Source organism: Rhipicephalus microplus, chromosome 1, assembly GCF_043290135.1.
Source record: "Rhipicephalus microplus isolate Deutch F79 chromosome 1, USDA_Rmic, whole genome shotgun sequence".
NCBI lineage: Eukaryota > Metazoa > Arthropoda > Arachnida > Ixodida > Ixodidae > Rhipicephalus > Rhipicephalus microplus.
This window is the reverse complement of record NC_134700.1, coordinates 135,919,421-135,943,009: the sequence shown is the minus strand read 5'-3', so window position 1 is coordinate 135,943,009 and position 23,589 is coordinate 135,919,421. Positions and strand designations below refer to the sequence as shown.

Here is a 23,589-nt window from a genome sequence, read left to right as displayed (position 1 = left end):
CGTGGTATCCGCTAAAGACTTGCATAAAATTTTATGTCAATTGTTTATGCAGTGGCTACCAACGATGAAGAACTAAAGCTGAAGGGAGTATTGTTAGGCCTGAGAGCCTGCAGTGGCGAGACTCATAGCAGTGCCGCCTTCGGGACCATGTTGGCGTCGCGCCTCGTAAAAGTATTCGCAACAGTTAATAGGGGGACAAGAATAAGCTTTTTTATTGGGTTGGAGCATTGGACGGCCCGCTCGTTACGTCATGCGCATTGTGCTATAACTGGTTGTTCTTTCGCTTTTTTCAAACGCCAAGTCGCATTACCGCAATTGCTTTCCCGACATCAAGCCTGCCTAAGGCAAGTTTAAGAAGTCACTAGCACCAGCGCAACTCACTCCAATAAAGAAGACAATTGGCATAGCTCATTGGGAGAATACTGGGCTGGCACCCGGCGGACCCGGGTTAGAGGGCTACTGTGGCATTGGTGCTATAGTTTTTCTTTTTTTTTTTCTCATTTCACGTGATGTGGATAAGGACACCGGCGGTGGTGGCGGACAACTGCGCGTGACCCGAGTTGTAGCAGCTTTCGCTGTAAAATGACGACTCAGTCCGCTTCCGTCTACGTGTTTTGCATAATTGATATATGGGGTTTAACGTCCCAGAACCACCTTATGATTATGAGAGACGCTGTAGTGGAGGGCTTCAGAAATTTCCACCACCTGAGGTTCCTTAACGCGCACCCAAATGTCGGCACACGGGCCTAAAGCAATTTCGCCTTCATGGAAAATGGAGCCGCCACAGCTGCGGTCCAATCCCGCGACCTGCGGGTCAGCAGCAGAGTACCTTAGGCACTAGACCACCACGATGGGACCACCTATTTCGCATACCATCAATTCTCAAGGTACGTTGAATCTCCCGTTTTTGTTTTTTTTTCTTTCAGAAAAGGAATTCCTGCGATACAAACTGCTCAACAGTTAGCATTTCGGAATTGCGCGAAAGTAGCAAAAGGGCATTAAACATGACACGCAAAACGCATCTTGAACCTTGGCGTATTTCTTCCGGCTCCATAAAAAGTGAGAATGCTTTCTTCGAAAGCCAACAAGTATTACAGTGCCATTCACAATAGGGAGCGTTTTGATCATTCTGGAATTAGAAGGCAATATTCTCGTTGTACCTGCAAAGAAATGATTAATGTTGCCGCCCATAATGTCACAGCTACACTATGCACATTATGCCTTGCTAGAACAAAAAGATATCACCAGTTGCAGAGCCAACAGCCGTCGAACGTTTACTGTTGGGTGTGCAGTACTTTTGAAATATTCCTTCACACGTGCCCGCCGTGGTTCCATGGGACGTCAAGCATGCGAAGCATGGCTGGCTTGCCAAATGTCACACAAATAAAGGACGCACTAAGTGAACGAACAAAAACCTTACTGCTGTATCTTTTTTATTATTCACGAAAAAATCCGAAGCGCGGAGATAACAGAAAAAGGTCGGTCCAGTCGAAAACTTCCAGTGCACTTTGAAGGCGCCACGCTTCTGGCGAAGACTGAAGTGCATTTCGCGGTGCCAGGCAGTTGTACGCATAGACATGCTAGACCATCGCATTGTGTAAGCAGCCTGAAAAAGGATGGCAGTGCAGGCAATTGTATTAAACAATTGGCCGCGAGGGCCACCACTAGAGAAGACAGAGCACTGCGATCGTTTTGACGTGACAGGTAGGATAGTAGCTGTGGACTACGGCAACCTTGCTGTCGCGAAACCACTTGCATCATCACCCATGGGTGAACCAGGTATTAGTCGCAATTTCATGATGCAATGAGACACGAGAGTGCCACCGGGGGCATTGATTGGTAGTTTGCTTGCCCGTATTATTAGGTCTCAAAGCACCGAGCTTCAAAACAAAAGGAAGCACGCACGGCAAAAGTGCAAAAAATGCGGTGTTCTTAGCAGAGAACACAACGCGGCACCTTATGAGTGACGTCATCACGTTGGTGGCGCCACGGTATGTCCTCGAGGCCAATTGTCGTCCTTGGGATACTTTAACGAAAAAAAAATTCGGTCTGTCTATCTGTCGTCTGTGTTTAGAACAAAAAATGTTAATGATTTAGAGTACTTTGTACTCTACTACGGGAGAGCATAGAGCCGTCCCAGGAACTCATACGTAGCCAAGAAGGTTACGCCAAGCCAGTCTGTCATTTCATTCTCAGAAACGGCTTTTTTTCTTAGCCTTTTCATCTATTCACCTTTATTTGAATATCCAATGACATCTGTAGCGCTCACCAATATATCTCTGGTTATTGCGTTCATTCTTCTTGAGCGTATTTTAGGCGAAACATCAACACGTCATTATACAGTGGCGTCTTTCTTTACACTAAACAAGTGATAGAAAGTAATTGCAAGTAACATAGCATTTATTACGCTAAGCTGCAATGAATGAAAAACTGGGTAGTATTGAAAATTGGGCGAGTTGGTAAAGATTCTTTTTTTTATTGTAAACAGCGCGAAAAACGAAGACAGAGAAGTAGAAATGCACAGAAAAAGCGCTAGTCCTGTGTCTTCCTACTTCTCTGCCTTCGTTTTTTGCACTGTTTACCTTACAAATGAAAAGGTTGGCGTCTCCTGCGCTTTGCTAATACGATACAGTGGTGGCACCAACCCACTGCGCCCATCAAGTGACCTTAACGCAGCGCCCCCACAATCCCATTCACCAATTTTCTCATGCAGAACGTTCTAATAAATGTTATATTTACTCCCTACAGACGTAAGATTATCGCCATTAGATGAAATTTGCAGTAAACCATGCAGATACGGGGCTAATTTTTTGGTTTTGTGTTTGATTGTATTAGCTGGAGATAACTATCCTATAGCGTTTTATTACCCTTAGGGCATTTTTTTTCATGCTGTGCTATTCCTTATGCAATACTTTTATAAGTCGCCAATTAATCGCAGCATTTTTTGGTAGCAGGATGATTATCATCTTAGCCGATCCGGAAGCATTGCAAGTAGTCATGTTCATATTGCGTAACGTTGAGTAGTGGGCTCGCTTCGTTACCGCCAATGAAAGTGAGAAAGCTTCTAGTGCCACATTTTTATGGATGCATTGCGAAACGTTAGTTGTAGAAATCTTCCGGAAATGTTGGTGTGCATGGAGAATCAATACATTCACCAAGACAATAGATTGCGTGTGCAATTCAGCTTAGGAAAATGCATAAAAACTGTGAGTACGTCGTTTTTTTTTCATTTATCAAGTAAAATCTTCTCAACGAAGCCATCTTCGTTTCGTCCGCTTTTCTTTCTGGTAAAGGAGCGATGCCATCAAATTTCGAGGCTACAACAAGCCTCTTGTGGGCTTCTTCTATATGCACGAAACTACACAAAATGGTCAGACACAGCAAGCGTTCAGAACTAATTTTAATTAATCCTCAATGTGTAACTAAATTCTCATTCTCCTGACCGAAACCTATCGCAAGGGCATCCAGAATTGTCGTAGCTCTGTAGGAAGGGTGACGAAAATTGCATTGACGTCGCACCAGTTTTATAGTGAGCTTAGGCGTGCGCTGGTTTTCCCTTCACAGCGGACAAAGGTTTATCGCAGCGCACCCCCTTCCTGTTGTGTCAATTTGTAGGCCTGACTTCGCGCCCCCTCCCTCTTGTGGGTGACTATGAGAGTGACCCTTCTCCCACCTCTCCTGTGCGCCCACTTATTGTGGGTAGGTGTCACCTACGGCGACTTCCACCGCGTATGTTCCGGGCCTGGTGAACCAACGCGGCTGCTACAAGTCTATTTTACAGGTGCTTGTGCGGCACCTGTGTGCGAGAAAGCCAGTGGGAATAGATGATAATCAGCACAATGTGCATCACAGTCTTGTGTTACCACGTGACCAAACTACACTCTCACGTCAAAGCCCTATTCGGTGCCCAGAAACCAAAAGCCGAAAGCTGCACAGAGAGAAAAGCTGATATCAATTTATTCAGCGAGAGTAGAATAACGTTGGTGTGTGTAATATGCTTCCTGGAGCTATAAGAAACGCTTGTAACAAAGAATGGACATGCCAGAAAAATGGTGGCACCACCGCTTCAAGCAGTGCCCTTCAAAGAGGCCCTGAAATACTTTTTTGAGTAACCATGGAATTAATTCACTGGAAAAGCGTATTGCCTTAAAAGCTCAACGCCGCAAATATTTCAAGAATCTGTCAAGTACGAGTGGAGTTACAAAGATTTGTCACACGCTGCAATTGTATTCTCTCTTCTCCCGTCCCGACGAAAGCGCAGGAAGCTAAGCAGGGAGGAATGGAAGGGGCAAACAAACAAAAAAAAAGCGACGTGTGCCTCGTAACTTTGAGCACTTTTTTTTTTCTTCAATTATGCGGCTTTTTCAGTGCGATTGCACGCTCACGCGGGTACAAGTGACGACCTCTCATGGCGACCACTGTAACGAGCGAAAGCGCGACGTTCAAATCAACCAAAAGCTGATAGATAGGCTCGCTGCGTCTGATTTTGGGGTATATTTCGCGATTTGTTGAGAGAAGAGAAAGCAGTTTTGAGCCGACTTTGATAACTTATAGTGAATCCCAGGCCACGTGCTGCGTTATACTATTTGGCTCGTGTGTTGCCGGTAGCCTCTTCTACCGATCGGCAGCGTTTTCTGACCACGCTCAAAAAGTGTTTCAGGGCCTCTTTAAGTGTCGGACCTGCCACAGTGTTCGTCTGCTCTCATCCTGTGTATGCTGATTTCATGCGTGCTTTATGCGCGAGAGGTGGCCAGCAAGTTTTAAGCTGCTTGCGGTTCTTTGCGTGACAATACTATTTCCTGCTGTAGCGTTCATTTCTTCGCCCTTGTAGCGAAATACGCGCAGTAAACGCTCAACTTCCTTTGTGAAGGCAGATTACACTTTCTGTTCTACCGATTCTTAGATAGAGGGATTTACTTAAGTTTTAGGGGCGAAGCTCCTTATGGCGTGGCTTGTGCGTCCCTCGTAAAACGTTAACCATCAGTGGCACATACCCGAAATAGGTATAGCATTTGACCTCCAACATGGTGCCGGTGAGATATTTTTTCTGTGCGTCGTTTAACAATAGAAAATAGTGCTCAATGTACATGCCAATAGCTGCTAATGGGGAATGAGAGACAGGAGCATTCGGCTTTTAGTCAACGCGCACGCTGCGATCCCCATTAGCAGCCATTGGCATGTACATTGAGCACTATCGAACAAGAAAGGGTTGCTACATTATGCTCGCTGGGTGTAACCTCCTTAGTTTTAAAAAGGTTTGGCGAGCGTTGAGCCGCAGGGCCATGAATACAATGAACTAGTATATACCATGAAGGAATTTGAGGTGGTTAAAGGGGGGAAGCAGATACGAAGCGCAAGCCGTAAGAAATTAAAAGCTGAATCCTCCTGTCTCTCATTTCACATTAGCAGCCATTGGCATGTACATTGAGCACTATCTGACAGGAAAAGGTTGCTAAGTTATACTCGCTGGGCGTAACCTCCTCGGTTTTAGAAAGGTTTAGCGAGCATTGGGTAGCAGTGCCATGAATACAGTGAACTAGTATATACCATGAACTCAAGGTGGTTGAAGGTGGGAAGTAGACCCGAAGCGCAAGCCGTAAGAATAGGTGCATGTGCCACCTCTCGTTTAGTCCTTGGAATGTCCACTGAATGGCGGTGTTTCTATATGGGGAATATATGATAAAAAGATGCGAGATGGTGGGACTTGGAGTGTTGAATAGATGGACGAACGGACACACAGGCAGATGCATGGATGGACGCATGAACGGGCACACGAACAGACGCATGGACGGTCACACAGACGGACGCATGGACAGACGAATGCTTCACCCCACTCTCCATCATTAACTCCGTGGATATGCTAGCATTTTTTTTTACTAAGAAAAATCTGCCCAGCCAAACAAGATTTGTGACACTCGCACATTCATGAGAACTATACAGCCAATGCCACTATTTTTATTTGTGGAGAAGCGGCAACCACTTAAGCCTATTTACCGATCAGTTTCCAGGGGCGCCATTTTGTCTTGTACAAGCGTTGGATATCGCTTACCGCTTCAGCTGTCGCTAATACCCATTATGGTGTTTCTATCGTTACGCAACAGTAAACATGCGACTGCTAAATATATATGTGTGTGTACATCATTTGTACATATGTTTAGCTTTTTTTCATATTTTTTCACAGTCACGTTCCCTCTGTGTGCTTATTATAGCATGCATTCTCAAGGTACGTCAGATCTGCCGAATATTTGTTTGTTTTTCAATGCGAAGGAGGCCTCGGTTTTCCAGAGACTGGTAAAAAAGCAACAAGATAGATGAATTTCATAGGATATACTACCAACTACGCAATATGCATACTTCAAGCGCGGTAAAAAGCTGTCAATATTTGGCCTCCCAATGATAAATTTTATCCCTGCGTTCCTAAGTGACAAACTATCTTTACTCACCACAAATTCATATTATGTATAATATCGGGCAAAGACTAACGGACGTAGTTCGAAAGTCGGCTTACCTGCCACCAAGTGCACCACCGGCAACTTCTAAGGCATCGGGGCCGCTTCCGGAAGCATGTCATAGTTGTTGTCGTCATAAAAGTCCAAAGTCTTCGCGTTGCCTTTTTCTGAGCTTTCAGTTGTCACTGAGGCTTTGGTTTCCTTGCTGATGGCTGTGATTACGTCAGAGCTGGCTGTCTCTGTTGTCGCTAAGCCCTCTAAATTTTTGCTGCCGGCTTCAGTTGCTTTGCTGGTACTCACTGTCTCAAGTATGGCTAAGACCTCCGTTTCATTCTTAGTGGCTCCAGTTATTTCACCAAACCTGCCTGCCTCACCTGCCGCATAAGCCTCTGTGTTAGTGCCACCTGCTCGAGTGGTTTCGGCGGGGCTCACTATCTCATTCGTTGCTAAACCCTCCGCTTCCTTCTTCGCAGCCTTAACAGTTTCACCGTAGCTGCCTTCCTTAGCTGCCTGTAAACCCTCTATGTCGTTGCTGGTGGCCGAAGTAATTTCACCGGTGCTCGCTGCTTCAGTTGTTTGTAAGGCCTCCGTTTCTTTGCCCGTGGCTTCAGTGGTTTCACTTGAGCTGGCTACCGCGCTGGTTTCTAGCGAAGACAACTCTACATGAGCAGCACTCGTCTTTTCAGATGCTTCTGATGACTTGCGTTCTTCAGTCTCCGTAATTTCGGTTGTTTTAACTTCATTCGTAACATGTTCTGTCACGTTTCCTGACTCGCCGCTTATGGTAGAGTTCTCAGGGGTAGGAAAGTCTCCCCGCGTCAATGTCACTGGTTCGGGCGGTGCTGTTACGTCGCCCGGCACCGTCTCTGGATACTGGTCAGTTGGCTCGGTTATCACGGTTCGTTTGCTCGGATACCTGGTCACAGTCCATGGAAATGGCGCGGGTGTAGCCCGTGATCGAGGCCTAGCGGTTACCGAGAAAAAGGGCGGCGTCCTGAGCGTTGTACTTTTGGTGGTCCTTCTTCGGCCGAAGTGCATTTCGAACTCGAAGCTCTCTGGCAGCCGAGTTTGTTCTCGCAGATGCAGAGCTGGTTCGTTATTCGCAATGTTGCTTTCCTCGTCAAATCCGGCCTGGCTCGCCGCTGTGCGGTTGAGCAACGTGGCCACGAGAGCGGAGGAGGCCGCCAAGCAGAAAATGGCGAGCGCCAACACCCAGTAGCCGGCCGTCTTCTGGTCTAAACCAGCTGGAAGTCTCGTGAATGGCATCGTCGATTTCCTTGCAGCATTCACGATCAAAGAGCGCGCGCTGTATGTGCTGAGGAAGCTGCTGCGAGCGCTCGTCTTGCTGCTGCTGTGCCGGGATCTCGGCCTGTGATTTGCAATAGGCCAATAAAACGGATATAGCACACTCTACTTAAACACTCAAATGTTTAAAGATAGGCGTGTACTTCTAGGTGAACAGTATTAGAACATCGTGGAAATTTGATTTATTAATTTAAAAACAGTGGTGTCACACTAAGGGTGGCTGTACCATTGTTCGGAGGAGAGCGCTTGCAAAAACCCGTCTCCCGTTCCAGGTAACGTGCTTTTTTTATAATCGTTAGGATCACTTCATTCATTTCTTTCCATCATTGCCTATTGTGGAGCTTATGAATTACTAGATATGTAAGATGGCCACTTGAACCCGAAGGATTTGTGACCTCGAGTTTTTAAAGTGAGGGCTACTGCTGGATTTCCGCTGCATAAATTCACCACCTTCTTTGGTACACAAGCTTCCAACCGACCATATAAATGCATCATCGTTTTGATCATGTGGCCCATGGAATAGTGTTTATAATCGTAAAAATTAAATCAATTCTTTATATTATAACTTGAACATATTCCTTTAGCTTTAATAAAGCAACTGCGAATGATAACGTTCCATAGAACGAAACAGCGCCTTTATGAATAGTTTACACTTTTTCAGCATATCAACCGAAAGTCTTCAGAGCCCAGGCACGCATGAGTTCACTCAAGTATATACATGTGTCTCTCTTGTTTCTCACATTAAGATCTAAACGCAGTGCCTTTTCACAAGTGCGAGCCTTCTACCTATAGAAACTCCTTATGCGAAAGTATTGCATGTCTTGCTGATGGAAACATGCAGCGCCCATCTATCAGTCATCTGTGTACATGCATGAGGGCATGGTAAATATGAGCGATTCACGGGAAGAAGAACAGGAGGCGCCTGTCATTTGCGTCATAACGTAAACGACACAATAGCTGTGATCCACTGGTTCTTTGCCTGAGAAGGTCATTTCACGGCTTCTCTTTATTCCACATTGCTCGGCAGACTTCCCACAGCTGCTGTTATGAAAAACATAAATGCCAACAAAACTTATGTGTAGGCTGTAGTCGGCACCGCTAGGCTGGCTTAGTTTTGGCTGAATAGTGTACGTTCTAGGTACACTGCTGAGCCGCACAACTCTCGCACCTAGCGACTGGGATTTTCAAGGAACAGTGGATACACTAGCGTTAGCCTCTCCTCGCTTCGCTATAGTACACTATAGCCACGCTCAAGCAGCCGTGCTGCACTACTCTCAAACCAAGCGACGGAAATCTTTTTGGGGGGCCTGCTAGCACTATAGATGCTAGCCTCGCTCCTCCTCACTGGGGTACAAGTCCCGCTGATGTAAAGCGCGCTTAAAGTGCGATATTATCGGAGCGTTGGCAAACGTCACATGCGTCGGATCACATTGGCCGAGTCTAGATATACGTTGGCTGTGGCAGTGCGTCGACTTATGATCTGTTTTCACCAATATACAGTGTATCATCAACACAGTGCATGTGTGCGTCGACCCTACGTCGAACCATAATGGCACTTTACCTGTAGTTAAAAACATCGACGAAAAAAAAAACTAGCGCTCTATGCATGTGTTGTTGTTAATATAACCACATCAAGTGCTTCTTGTTTCCTTCATATGAAGAGCTCAGTTAAACAAGACATTTACGCAACAAACATGAAAAAGAATTTTTAGGCGCTAAAAAGCTCATATAGGCACGAAGCTTGAAATAGGCACTTACAGGCACAATATATATGTGATTAAAATGTTGCCCACCCCCTAGTTCGTGTTTATATGTGAAAGAGGCTCGAAATGGACTCCAGAAAAAAATAGGCATTTAGCCAAAAGTTCCGGTCTTTAATTATCAGGAACGCCGAAGGGAAGGGCTTCAGAAATTTTGACCACCTGGTTTTTTTTAAAATACATCCTTGTTTAAGCTGACAGGTCTCGACCATTTGTTCTTTGATCTAAATTGCGGCCACAGCCAGGGTTTGATTCTGGGGCCTTCAGTTATACAGTCGAGGGTTACGTGAACAGTGTACTGGTTGTGGGCTGTAGTGTTGATTCCAATGATGCAGGTTAAGTAGAGCGGCCTGTGCCAACCAGGCATATCTGCTAGTTCTCTGATGTGTTTTGCCACATTCCTAAGTTACTGCAATATGTAACTATTTTAGCATGCACGCGTTCTTCAGCAGCTCTGGGTAGTGTGTGCTGATGTTGTTTATTACATTCCTGATCTTTTACAATATTTAATGACTGTCGCATGTATTGTGAGCTAGTTTTGAAGTTATGATTGTTCCTTCTTTTATAGTCTGTAAGGCTGCATACATTTGTTATTACTCTTTAAAGCCGTACAAGTCCCTGTGATTCACTTTTCATATCGTTCATGAAATGGCTAATTTGGGTGGGCAGAGCCTATCGATGTAGACCATAGTGTTTTGAATACCTTGAAATTTGCCTTGTGATCAGAAGTTACTGTTGTGAAGAGTGTGTTTTTCAGAAATGAATGTAATATCTATTACCTAAAAAGATGTTGAAAAATTTAAACTTTTAAAATGTTAATGATGTGCTGAAGCTTCATGATGATAAGGCTGATCTGTTAATTTTATCTTTCTTCAGCCACTAACAAATGTACATTACCTGTTTGAATACGGTCTGTGAAATGCTCTAAACTGTAGTGTAAACGATAATAAATCAATAATTTTACTGAGTTTTGTATACATGTCCATGTACCATTGAATTACAGCAGCCGTATTATGCCGCAACATGCAGACAGTGCAGCGGGCCTTAATTTCTGGTCTGCATAAAAGATGGATACTTGCAGGACATATCCAGGACGGGGACTCAGAGGCGACATAAAAGCGGCGGCGAAATCGCGACAGCTGGGAGACATACAGAACGTTCACAAATGGGAAACATAGAGGACGCACACTTTGAGGCAACATAAAATCAGTGGCCAAATCGTTACAGTTGGGAAACATACAGGTTGCGTCCTCGTGTCACCTCGGGTAACCATACAGTACACTTACAGGACGTTGCCATTTTCATAGAAGAAATTACTAGGTGATGCCAACAGCGCAAGCAGATATACTTTCCCGGAGAGGAGTCGCGTTGGTATCCCTATACCCAAATTGCCCTGGCTAAGCCAGTCATCCATATGTCGTAAAAGCCACAATGTTTCGTTTCATCAACATGGAGGACCACAATGCGGATGGATGCTTGTTGAACGCAGAGCAATCAATCACGTGTGATTGTGGGAATCGCACAAGCTGCCGTGAAGATCATGCCCTGCCTAGCCGTACATCAGTTAGAGATAAGTTTGGTTAGTTTTGCATGATGTTACGTAGCACTAGATAATTTCAGCCTAATGTTGGCTACTATTAGTTCAGGCTGCTTGATCGGGATATAATGTTTTGTTACATTCTCGACAGGGTTACCTTATGTTGGGCAAGTTTTTACAATCTATTCACTAGGCACTGCGTATGTACTGCTATGATTTTGCCAAATATAAACTGCCGGCGCTCAACGTATTTAGGCGTATGCTCCACCGAACGCAGCAAAAAGAGCAATAATGACTTAAGCGGTCACTACGTGGCCAGCCTTGTTGCGGAGTGGCAACTCCGCAATGGGAATGTCCTCGGAATCTTTACACATTTTGTGATTCTTGAATGGAATTGGAATGGAGACAATGCTTGGAGGAATGACATGGGAATGGAATTAAGCGCAGTTTGCACGGAATCAAATCGGAATGGAATTGCGACTTTTTCAGAAAATAGAACGTGTTCTCGTCTACGCGCTGGTTTTGTTTCAAACTTTCAGCACTAGTAAGTCTCAGCCTCGAATTCAACAACAAAGCAGGTCTGTACAATGGCTTGGCTGATTACAAGCACGGTACATTTATAAGCAATGCGCCTATAACGATTCTCTCCATATATGCACTAGTGTTGCTCTGCAGTTTGTCTCTGTTTTTCGCGTAACCTCGGTTCTTTTTCATTCGTATCCGTCGAGCGCAACTATACGGCAGCAATAAACAGCCGCACACCCATTGCGTCTCATAATATTTTCCCCTAAGCGGCGCCCCAGCTGCCTGCTGTCTTTACACTCTTTACTACTTCGTTTTACATTGTTTTGTAATCGAACCGTTCAAGCGGCTGTCATTCGCACTTTGGGTTTTAAAACCTCAACAGCGAAGCTCCCAATTGGCTCGTTATATTTGCTGTGGCATTTTTATAAATAAAATAAATAAAAAACTTCTTTTTGCACTTTGCGCTGCTTGCGATTTTACTGCAGAATGCCAAAACTCAAGCACAAGTAAGCCATTTTAAGACGTAGTGGTTGTGACAAACTTAGTGACCGATTGTCGTACGTGACATAATATAAAATATTTTTAGTCGATGAAAATAAAATAAAAGGGGGAGGCCTGTATGTTGAGGAAGCTGCAAGCAACCGCTGCTGCTCTAACTCAGGAGATCTGGTGTTCCTGAGTCTCGAGCTGATAATGGGTCAGTCCGCACTCCCACTGCTCCTGAGTGGGATCATTTCATTATTATTGTTATCCTTTTTCTTGCACTTTTTCTTCGCTCTGCTGTTACGAACTTTGATTCGTACTACTGCGCTATTGTTAAAGTTAGTCATGTATGCTTGAGTACATTTTTTTTTAATCAAAGGCCGCAGCACAAGTTCTAGGTACGTCTTTAATTAGCCAGATACAAGGGTGTGAGATGTAAAAGTGTGAACATGTTTCAAACTTGCTAAAGAGAAATGAAAAGATAAGTTCCTGTACAAAAATTGCGTTACTGTACAAAATTGCCGAGATTCGATCGCGCGACCTGTGGGTCAGCAGCCGAGTACCTTAGTTGCCGGCCGATACCACTAGACAACCACGGCGGAGCACTGAAGGAAGAAATAAATTATCCCCGCGTGGTGGTTTCGATTGATACCCGAACAAACAGTGGGGAATATTCTATGTAAAACCCGATCTTTATCTTAAGAGCAGTTTAGTACACGACGTCATACAAAAATAACCTTTGTGACAAGGAAGATAATGCATACTCATGCACAGGCAAACACAGAAACGTCTCCTCGCGCTAATCATGCTAGCGAGGCGTTCTCGACAAGCAGTGCGACCCAGTATTCTGTACTCCAGGCAAAGGCACAAAGTGCTCGAGTGGGGCACTGTTTCAGGGTGCGATCCTTCCTAACTTGATAGAACTACGAAGATGCCTTTGTTATATGCTGAGAAATTACAGGAAATCACTGAATCACCCGGCCATTTCCGGAGTCGAAATGTGCTAAGTTTTTTTTTACTCCCAATATTTGGAATGAATAAAATTGGACCAAGTTCTTATTTGCTCTAATGTAATCGCATTTAAAAGGAGGAGCCCCTTCCGCAACACTGGTGGCCAGTAGTGATTAATTTATATTTAAACAGACATATTTAGTTGAACATCTTGACGAACCGCTTAGTTTCTTTTCACTGTTTTGGTTTAGGGGCAATATAGTGGGAAAGCAATGTTGCAAAGTTTGGGAATTTCACTGTGTAACCACAATAGCTAAAAGCGTGCTCTGTTTCGCAAGAGCAACAAATATTACTGGAGAGATACCGAGGCATGGTTATATGTAAATCCCTATAATTTATTTAAATAATTAGACCTGGGTTGCTTTATCAGCCCTAGACCAAAGTTGGTTCTACAAAAGATATTGGGAAAGTAAAAACCGTAATTGCCAATTGTGGAGTGGGGGTGTTAAAACCTGGATTGATAAGCTGGTTATTGTAAATTCTGATTAACTGTTAAGGTGAGAAACAAAACAGTAATGACGTTTGTAATATAAAATATTATTCAAGTAAAAAAAGTTTTACTTGTAATAAAACAACGTAAAAATGTATACAATAATGGCGACGCGAATTTTCCCATGTTACATATCTTGACAGGAAACGCCACATACTTAGGGTGAAATAGATAAAACACTTAAGGTCACATCAAGTTCCCTGATGCGTTCCCGAATTAGGTTAAGGTGGTGGAAACCTTACAACAACATCCACGTGAACTTTAGTGGCAGCCCTAAAGAATTGCCAGACAGACATTGCACGAACACCAAAAATAGCGCTCATCTGACTACTGTTGCACACTTGCAAAAAAAAAATTCTTTCTTTAGTTCAGTTTGGAAATCGTCCCGTAGTTGATTTTATTATAAGTAGTAATCACACTTTAGGTCTCATATTTTTCGTTTGACTTTATTAAAAAGTAGCTTACATTTTTTGCACCTAATTAGGGGCGTAAATATTGGGGAATATATGCATATTTCTTTGTGGTTGTAAGTCTGCGCATGCCCTTTTCTGCTTATTTGGCCGGCTCAAATCTGTTTTCAATGCTAGATATTTGCAGAGACCCTCAGCTTAAAAAGAAATAAATAAAAAAAGCAGTTGGAGTGCCTTAGCGTCACTGTGAATGTACTCAAAGTTATCGTATGCGTTCGATATCATTGCCAAGCGCACTATATAGCACATGTGGGGAGCGTTTCCCAAGCAGCTTCAATTTTAAAATGTGAACCCTGCAAAATATGGCAATAATGCACCATGTGTGGCCCTGAACCACCTCAATCAAATCAAAAGTGCGTGGAATGGTAGAGCCGTTCGCTGAGTCACCTTCAGCCATGCACATGTAGCGTAACGAAATATTAGAGTTGAACAGAGATTCAGTGAAAAAACAGGAAGGAAAACAGTTCCATACTTTAAGCTAGTTTCAGCTTTCGGTGAAAATGTGTGTTTATGCTATACAGCAACTCGCCCAACGTAATAATTTGTAAAAAATATAAGTAGGTGTTTCTTGTAAACGCCGAAAAACTTTGAACCTAATAAGGACTCAAATGTATGCTCGTCAGGGTTACGTGTTATGCATTTCACTATGCTTACCTCGAGGACCTTGAGTAGGAACGGGAGTACTGTGACAGCGACCCCGATCTGGAGCGGGAACGGGACCCAAACCCCGATCCGGACCAGGATTGGGTCCGCGGATGAGGTGGCAGACCACTCGCTCCCGGTGTTGCCGCCATGGTGACGAGTCGACTCGACCCAGATGGTGACGTTCCCGATGAAGCCATCGCAGGCTGCATATCGGGGCTGGAATATGTCGGAGGTGGCGAACGCGCCGTAGATGGCACTTGGAAGACGGTTGAACTGCCTGGTGTCACTTGCATCTTCTGAGACATGAACCGGCGGTCGGGCGAATGCACTGGTGTCGCGGATGCGCTGAAAGATCGGGATGCGTTGGAGTATAGGGAACCCTGCGGTGACCCGTAGTTGGAGTACATGATGCAATGTTTAACGTTGGCTCGGTGTTCTTCCAATATCGCCGGTGCTGGCTGATGCTGATGCTGATGCTGATGCCCTTTGATGGATGGCGCTTACCCACAAAGGGGGATGGGCCAAGAACCGGGCGGCAGGATACTTAAATGAAACTAAACTGAAAATGAAGCCAATCTGAAAAAGTAGCTTAAAATAATACTACCAAAAAACAAAAATGTGTGCTGAGCAAGCGGTCAAACCATCTTTTGTTTTTGAAAGACATAACTACGAATCATAAACTAAAGATCTGAAAAGGTAGTGGTTCACTAGCATGGTAATCTTTTAGTTGCGTTGATGTAATGAAACACAGCGGAGCATACATCCCTGTGGCAGTAACCAAATGAAGTTCCGCCAAGTGATAAAATTACTGGTAAATTTACTTGTATTCCGAGCTTTTGTAATGGGGTTACTAAAAATCTTTTTCTCTGATAAGAATAACGATGACAGAATAAAAAGAAATGTTCAATTGTTTCAATTTCGTTGCACCAAATGCATAGCGGTGACGCCTTGAGCTGAGCTTTATTAAGGTAATAATTTAGTTGTGGAACTGCACAGCGCAATCTGGTATAAGTGACCTATAACTGACGAGATACACACCACTGTTTATTCCAGCAATAGCTCAAATGCTCGAAATCTTTAAATTTATCCAAATTACCTTTTCCCCATTGCAGGCAAGCATTTCGGAACCTTAGCGTGGTTACGTAAGCCGTATCTGGCAAAACTGGGATGGTGGGCCCACCCAGGGATACTGCTGCTAAAGAGTCCGCCATTTCGTTCAAATATAATCCTCGGTGACCTGGTACCCATAGCAAATGCAGTTTTTTTACGTTTTTCGGTACTAAATGCCGAAACGTATTCATCAGCTCTGAATTTACTGCCGTAGAAAGTGCATTACAAACTGATAACGAATCTGTAATGATAACTGCTAATGATTCGCTTGAGGGTAATTTGCGTAGGGCAAAAACAATGGCCAATAATTCTGCCATGAATACCGGGGTATAATCTGGGAGTCGAATCGAAAAAGACCAGTCCAAAGAAGGAGAGAAGATGCCAACCCCAGCCTTTTCTTTTGACACAGATGCATCAGTCGCTATGATATTGCATATCTCTTGGTGGGCTAGATAATCTGCTAACTGGTCATTTAAATACCTATATGCCAATTGTTTCGCGTTATGAGGAAATATATCATCGAATTGTATGCTAAGCATTGACTTTAGGTTGTGTATTGGACCAATATGTCTAATTTTTACATTCAGTTGCTTTAGTACCGCTTGTGCAAATACTATTTGCGGGGTGTGTAGTCGCGACCAATGGGTTTCGAAAAATAAAGTCGGTTCTTGAATGAAAGCGTAAAATGAGAGTCTTTGGTGTGAACTGTATATCTTTAAGAATGCTTGCACAGTAAGAATTTTAAACCTATTTAGCAGAGAAGGTAGGCGAGCTTCCATATACAACACGTTATTTGCAACAAACTTTGGTAGACCCAGACACAAACGCAACGCTTCTCTTTCCAGGAGTATCAGGGGTCTCATTTTATAGGCTGCGCTGCCAGAAAATAGTACACATCCGAATTCCATGATGGGCCGCACATAAAGTTTATATATCATTATTAGCACATCTCTTCTTAAACCCGCTTTACGGTTTGCAAGCTTCCGTAGCCTCCCCATGGCCCGTGTTGCCTTGGAGTACACATCATCAATGTGACTTCTCCAATTTAATGTGCCATTATATATGATGCCCAAATATTTAAGGGAATTCGCCTGCGGAATGAGCTCATTACTGTACATTAACGAGATGTTGATAGGCTGCAGAAAAGAGAATGCAAGGAGCACACTTTTCTTTACGTTCAGGGTCATATGAATATTTTTAAGCCATCTTTCTATCATATTGAGATAATTCTGTAGACTCTCGTATAATGATTGAAGGTCGGTATTACTTGCGAAGAAAGCAATATCGTCCGCGTACACATATAACTGAATATCCTTAGTTGATGGAATGGAGCTTAAGAAAATGTTAAATAAAACTGGCGACAGGACAGCCCCCTGTGGTACGCCACGTGTCTGCTTATATCTATTCGATGAGTACCCATCTTTAAAGCGGTAATATTCTTTCCCTCTTAAAAACTCCGACACCCACGCAGTGATGTAGTTGGGAAAGTGGTGATTTGCCATCTGTTTCAATAAAATTGAATGCTCAACCCTATCGTATGCTTTAGCCAAATCTAAAGTAACTAAAGCACAGTATTGGCGCCGACGCCGAGCCAGTTGTATTCGGCTCTCTAAATCAACATGCGCACACCATATTGAGCAACCGGATCTAAAACTAATTTGACTGGGGTTTAATAGTGCGTTATTATTAATATATTTCATTACCCGGGCATTCAAAACTCTTTCAATTAGCTTAACCAGATTTGACGCGATTGATATTGGCCTTACATTGTCCAAGGCGAATCCTTTTTCCTGCTTTTTAAGAAGTGGAATCACTTTAGACAGCTTCCAATCCGCAGGTATCCAAGCTTTTGTCAAAGAAAAATTCACCAGATTAAGTACTTCAGTTGGACAAATCTCGAATATTACTTTTATCATTGAATTTGTTACCCCGTATGGTCCAGGTGCCGAAGGAGATAAGTGCCTTATTATCTCTGCCAGCTCATCTAAAGTAACCTCCTCGAAATCCTCGCCTGCCATTGGGTTCACAATGTTCAGTGGTAGAGTTGACATAAATCTATCTTGGAGCCCTTTCGCAATATTTTCTACTAAATCAGAGAGCTCACGGGGGGAAAGAACAGAAGAGTCAATATTTTCAGCGGGTGGTAACATCTTCTGAGATCTTAAAAATCTGAAGAGCGCTTTTTTGTTTTTAGCCCTGGAAAGATACTCATGTCGTTTCATATTGTAACCATCTTTTGCTGTACTTACTGTGCGTTTGAAGTCTGCTGCTGCGAATTTATAATCACACCAATTTTTTGGACATTGGTTGACCAGCAGTTGTTTCCATGCAGCTTTCCGTTTTCTATAGCTCCTCGTGCACTCTTCAGTCCACCATGGACTAAAAGAACCTCTTGTGGCCGAGTCTAATTTAAACGTTGCGTCTTTTACTGATCTTTTCAACACTGCACACAGACTCATAGCCCTAATGTCACCTTGTATGTCCTTGCAGCGATCAAAAGTAGCCCTCAAGTCTTTTTCTAATTTTCTATAGTTGAGGAATGAGCGGGCCTTTTCGGCGACGTGTATTCTTGGAAAGTTCAGTACAAAACTAATAGGCAAGTGGTCACTGTTAGTAGCACAGTCTAAAGTTTGCCACGAACATATATTTAGAGAGGAGCTTGAAAATGTCAAGTCAATTACAGATTTAGAGAGACCTCGGACAAAAGTAGCAGATTGCAAATTTAAACAAGATAAATTCTTGTCAATAGCCCATTCCCACAATCGTTTTCCGCTTAAATCTGTTTTAAAACCCCAGGCCACATGATGTGAATTGAAGTCTCCAGTGATTAATATATCCTTTCTGCAGGCAGAGAACATATCGTCTAGACTACGTGTGTCTTGCACCCCGGCTGGGAAATACGCATTTACAAACGACAAGGGAGAAGCGTCTGGTAATATTATGTCTACTATCAAAATTTCACAATTTGGAGTCACACAACGATAAGAGATCGTAGCTTTGTGACTAAACTTAGTTGCTATCAAGACAGCAAGCCCACCACCTCTGCTAGGTCGGTCCAATCGAAATAGCCGATAATTTTTTAGGTGAAACTTCTGGCTGGTTGAAAGCCAGGTTTCTTGCAGTGATATAATATTCGGGGAAAGTTGTGAAGAAAGGTATGATAGGTCTGTGGCTGCGGAAAATATAGATCTGCAATTCCACTGTAATATGGTTAGTGAACCTATTTTGACGACAGAACCGTCGCAGAAACTGCTTGGTCCAAAATGTCCTTTCGCAAAAAGTCTTTCTTAGACATGTTCTCAAAGAATTCTTTTTTGGATAGATATTTTTTATATTTCGAATTATGCGAAGAGTTTTTTGATTGGGGAGATCGGTTTCGCTTCAGAGCCTTATGAGAGTCCATATCCATATCTGCACATGCTTCCGAATCATCCGTAAGATCACCGTCTTCCGTTGTTTTGGAAGTCCCTGCCTCAGGAGAAACCGCTCGCTGACGTGTTGTCGCACTTTCTATTTCCGTACGCTGCGATACCAATGATGTCTGAGGAGCCCAATCGTTCGTAGATGCTACACCTAGAATTTGAGATAGTTGATTGGAAACCAATTGTGCCAAGCTTTCAAAAAGGTTGTTTGCGAGGCGTTTGCGGTGCTGGCTCCGCTCGAGAGGGCAACTAACCTCGTTATCGTCTTTGTCGCGTGAAAGCGCTTGACGCACTCAAACCACTGGAATTTCAATGAGAAGTTTGCCGGTCAATAGCGAAACATAGCCACTGCTGCTGCTATTACTACTGCTACTACTTCTACTACTACGAATAGTAATAACGTTTGTTTATTATTATTATTATTATTATTATTATTATTATTATTATTATTATTATTATTATTATTATTATGTACTCTAGCTGATATGGCTCACCCACAAAGCAGAATGAAGCTACATGCTGGCGGCACGAGCCATTTTTACGCTTGAGGGAGACCCTGAAAGGCTGAAAGGGGTCGTTCATTATGTCATGACAATAGTAGCATGAGCAGTTGAAAATGAAGGCCTGTATATATGTACCTCACACCAGCTGTAGAGGACTGTTCGAGAAAAGTGTGGAAGGTTTGATGTATGAATTATATGACTAATGCATTATGTAACATTTTCGAACTTCATGGCGGGCGAGTTCTAACCTATCTGTGATTAGAATATTTGCGAAATTCCATTGGACTAACACAGGATAGTTTGTGCTCTTTTCGTTTACTCTATTTCCCTCTGTGTTTGTCTGATCGAATCACACAATGATTCCCATCGCTGAATAAATGGTGATGCTAATTTTCATACTTAGTATCATAGATATTGCAGCGACAAGGAAGCAACTAATGAGGAGGCTTTCAGGATGGAATATTTGAAATAACAAGTCTAATCTAATTTGATTACACAACGCTTTCAGAATGATTCTTCTCGGTGGTTGCACGACAATAAATAATGCTTGATTGTTTCGTTCTCGTTACAAGACGGCGTCGCCATGGTGGTCGCCGTGGTGAGTTGCCTAAAGTGACGACTGAAGATAATTTTACACTTCGCCTAAGCACTGATGTCCAATGATTTAGTATTTTAATCACGACCTCACGACCTAAATCACTGCATTGGTGCCGACCGCATCAGCACCTAATAACACTCGCCAGAACTGTTGTTGGTGGCAATGACAACGGAGTGCTTAGGCCTATAATTGGATAAGTAAAACGTTTGACGCAATCGTTTCGTGGAATCAAAACTGGGGTTAGTATTGTGTTTCATTTTTGTTTTCTGTGGTTTTCCATTGAACATGTGACTACAAAGATCACTGGGGCTACAAAGCACGACCGCAGCGCCGCCTACCATTTTGCATGTGGAGTTTCGGCACGCGCAGGTAGGATGTCTATATCAAAGTCTCTTTCGTATCACTTCCTTTTTTTGCTTTTGTGAGTTTGTGAGCTGCACTTTTTCATACGTGAGGTACGCTTTTCATCGTTCTTGAGAGGGTGCAATGCACATTCGCCGCTCGTAGGGTGGCTCACCGAACAGGTCGTGAACGGTCAACAATAATTCAACGCCTTCCTTCTCCAGAAACACATTTTTCGGGATAAGAGAAAGAAGTTACAAGGAATGTTGTAAACAAAAGTTGGCAGCTCCCACGTACACTGGGAATCGAAGTTATACGAAGCATGTGGGGGAAGGCGACCATGTTGTAGTTTTCATATAGAAACATGCCATAAAATGACGCTAAATGTATGTACAATTGTTGCACGCAATGACGAAACGAGCATATGCTCGAAAATTGTAGATTTTTATATAAACAGTTGTTTGCACTAGTGCAATGGTGCCAAGAGGAACATGACTAATAGGAACACCAGAAGCGATAAGGTGATACGAAGTGCTGGTGCTCGCGAGGATGGTAGCTACATAATTCAACATTAGTGCGTCGCAACTGACTACAGTTCATGTAGTCACGGCTGTATTGTAACCCTACGTCACGGCTGTATTGTAAGTGTACATATGTAATGTATGTAAAATAAATAGTCAGCACAGCAACCACAATTGACGTTTCACGAACAGTAGGGTCCATATAAAAAGTAGTTCCGAGACATAGCGTGTTTTGTGGTGAAATGCTTCGTTGCCATGCAGAATGCTTAGGTTAGATTCCAGCTAGGGACCGGACATAAACTCTTTGCAATCAGCGCGTCAGTGCTGCCTATGTAAGATTTGTCTAAACACTTACGCGTCAAAATTGCCCATGTGTGTTCTCGCCGTTACTGGGTAGATAAATGTCAATCACATGTGCCACCTACGCGCATACCAGTGGCACATACAAACCCACGGGTATACGCTACAAGCGCACTTGCAGGGTACCCACTATGCCCTAAATATTCATAATTTTTGTGCAGTAGGCCGGCATTTACTGTGCTATCTTTCGTCATTCTTCACAGAAGCGGTGTATCCGCTACACTCTTCCAAGGAATTTGGTACGGTATGGCACGAAGAACTTTATTTCGAGATCTGGAGAAGTGCGACCTCTTAGGGCGACACCGCAGGCCGCTTCCACGTGGGAACAATTAGACCTAGCCTGACCGCTACATCGCAGACTCTCTGGACAAGACAAAGTTGATGCTGATATTCTGAGCTCTTGAGGACCGTGCTCCATTTCTGTTCTGTGAGGCCCTTATCCGCACGTAACAAGGGACACCGCGAAAGCATGTGCTCTAAATCACAAGTTCTCCCACAGCGAGAACACTGCGAGCTGAAGTCACTTGGAATAGATAGTGTGCAAATTTCTTTCTGCCATCACTGATGACGATGAAGAATTATGTGTGGAGGGGGTATGCACCACAGTTATTAGTTCAACTCGCTTTTGTAATGGCTCGGATGAATGGACGGCCCTCTCGTTACGCAGTTCGCATTGTGTGACGCCTGGTTGTTGCTTTGCTGTTTTAAACTGGCCCTGCAACACTTTTTGAGCATAGTAAAAAAACGCTGCCGATCGGTATTAGAGGCTCCCGACCACACGCAAGCCAAATACTATAGCGCAGCACCACGGCCTGTATTTCGCAACAAGTTATCCAAGGCAGCTAAAAATTGTTTTCTGTTCTCTCAACAAATCACGTTATAAGCCCAAAACCACACGTCAATCACCCATTTATCAGGCATTGGCTGATTGGAACATGGCGCGCTCGCTCGTTACAGAGATCACCGCGAGAAGCCGGTACTTGTCCACGCGTGTGCGCGTGATCGCACTGAAAAAGTCACGCATTCTAAGAAAAAAAAAGTGCTCCAGTTCACGGGCTATCGGCCATACCATGCTGAATGCGCCGGTTCTCGTTCAGTTCACGAGGCGTGGGCGATATTTCATTTCCCCTGCCACAACTCTTTGCTTAGCTTCTAGCGGTTTCGTCGGGACGAGAGAAGAGAGAATGTAATCGCAGCATGCGACAAATCTTTGTAGCTTCATTGCAATTTACGGATTCTGAAAATTTTTCCTGCGCGGCGTTCGTGAGGCAATAAGCTCCTCCATTGAACCATAGACAAGTCATTCCATGGTTACTTGATAATAGACAATTCATTCAATGGTTACTAGAAAAAAGTGTTTCAGGGCCCCTTTAAGAGGCTTGCTTACTCATACTAACGCGATTTATTTCCCGACATCAAAGCTATATAAGCTAGTTTGCAACACAGAATGCAGCACCGGCGTGGCTCCACAGCAGATTACTGGGCTGGTACACAGGGGACCAGGGTTCTAATTCCGCTGTGCCCTTTATGCCGTTATAAATTATTTTTTTTTACTTCGTGTGACATAGCGGCTACAGACACCAGCGGTAAAGGTAGTGGTGGACGCAGTGCTGGTGGTGGTGGTGGCGGTGGACAACTACAGTGCACGTGATCCTTGTGATCTCATAACAGCTTTCACTGTAAAGCGCAGCACCACTACGAGAGTTCATTTTTATTTCACACGTGTAAATGTCACCAGCGGCGGGCGACGCTGATACTTCCTCTCAAGTCCTTGCAATTGAGCACTTGCGGTAGAATTGCTGGAGCAAAATCAATAATAAAGGATGTATGTATGTATGTATGTATGTAAGTATGTATGTATGTATGTATGTATGTATGTATGTATGTATGTATGTATGTATGTATGTATGTATGAATGGATGGATGGATGGATGGATGGATGGATGGATGGATGGATGGATGGATGGATGGATGGATGGATGAACGGACGGACGGATGGATGGATGGATGGATGGATGGATGGACGGACGGACGGATGGACGAGCGGACAGACGGACA

The 23,589-nt window shown here is 43.7% G+C and overlaps 1 protein-coding gene across 1 annotated transcript; it reads right to left on the bottom strand.

The window, feature by feature from the left end:
• Window positions 1-1,456: 1,456 nt before the first annotated feature.
• Window positions 1,457-15,129, bottom strand: LOC142768818 (uncharacterized). The gene is made up of 3 exons (XM_075871104.1): window positions 14,685-15,129; window positions 6,509-7,818; window positions 1,457-1,606 (listed from the first exon to the last, which is right to left on the bottom strand). Exons 1-2 carry the CDS (start codon window positions 15,080-15,082, stop codon window positions 6,537-6,539), a joined length of 1,680 nt encoding a protein of 559 aa, XP_075727219.1. The 5' UTR covers window positions 15,083-15,129; the 3' UTR covers window positions 1,457-1,606; window positions 6,509-6,536.
• Between the last annotated feature and the right edge of the window lie 8,460 nt (window positions 15,130-23,589).

Bases quoted from the DNA above. Each gene is read 5' to 3' on its own strand.
- LOC142768818 (XM_075871104.1), bottom strand. From the start codon at position 15,082: ATGTACTCCAACTACGGGTCACCGCAGGGTTCCCTATACTCCAACGCA. The intron at 7,819-14,684 runs GTAAGCATAGTG...TGCAAATCACAG, and splicing joins TCCTACTCAAGGTCCTCGAG to GCCGAGATCCCGGCACAGCA.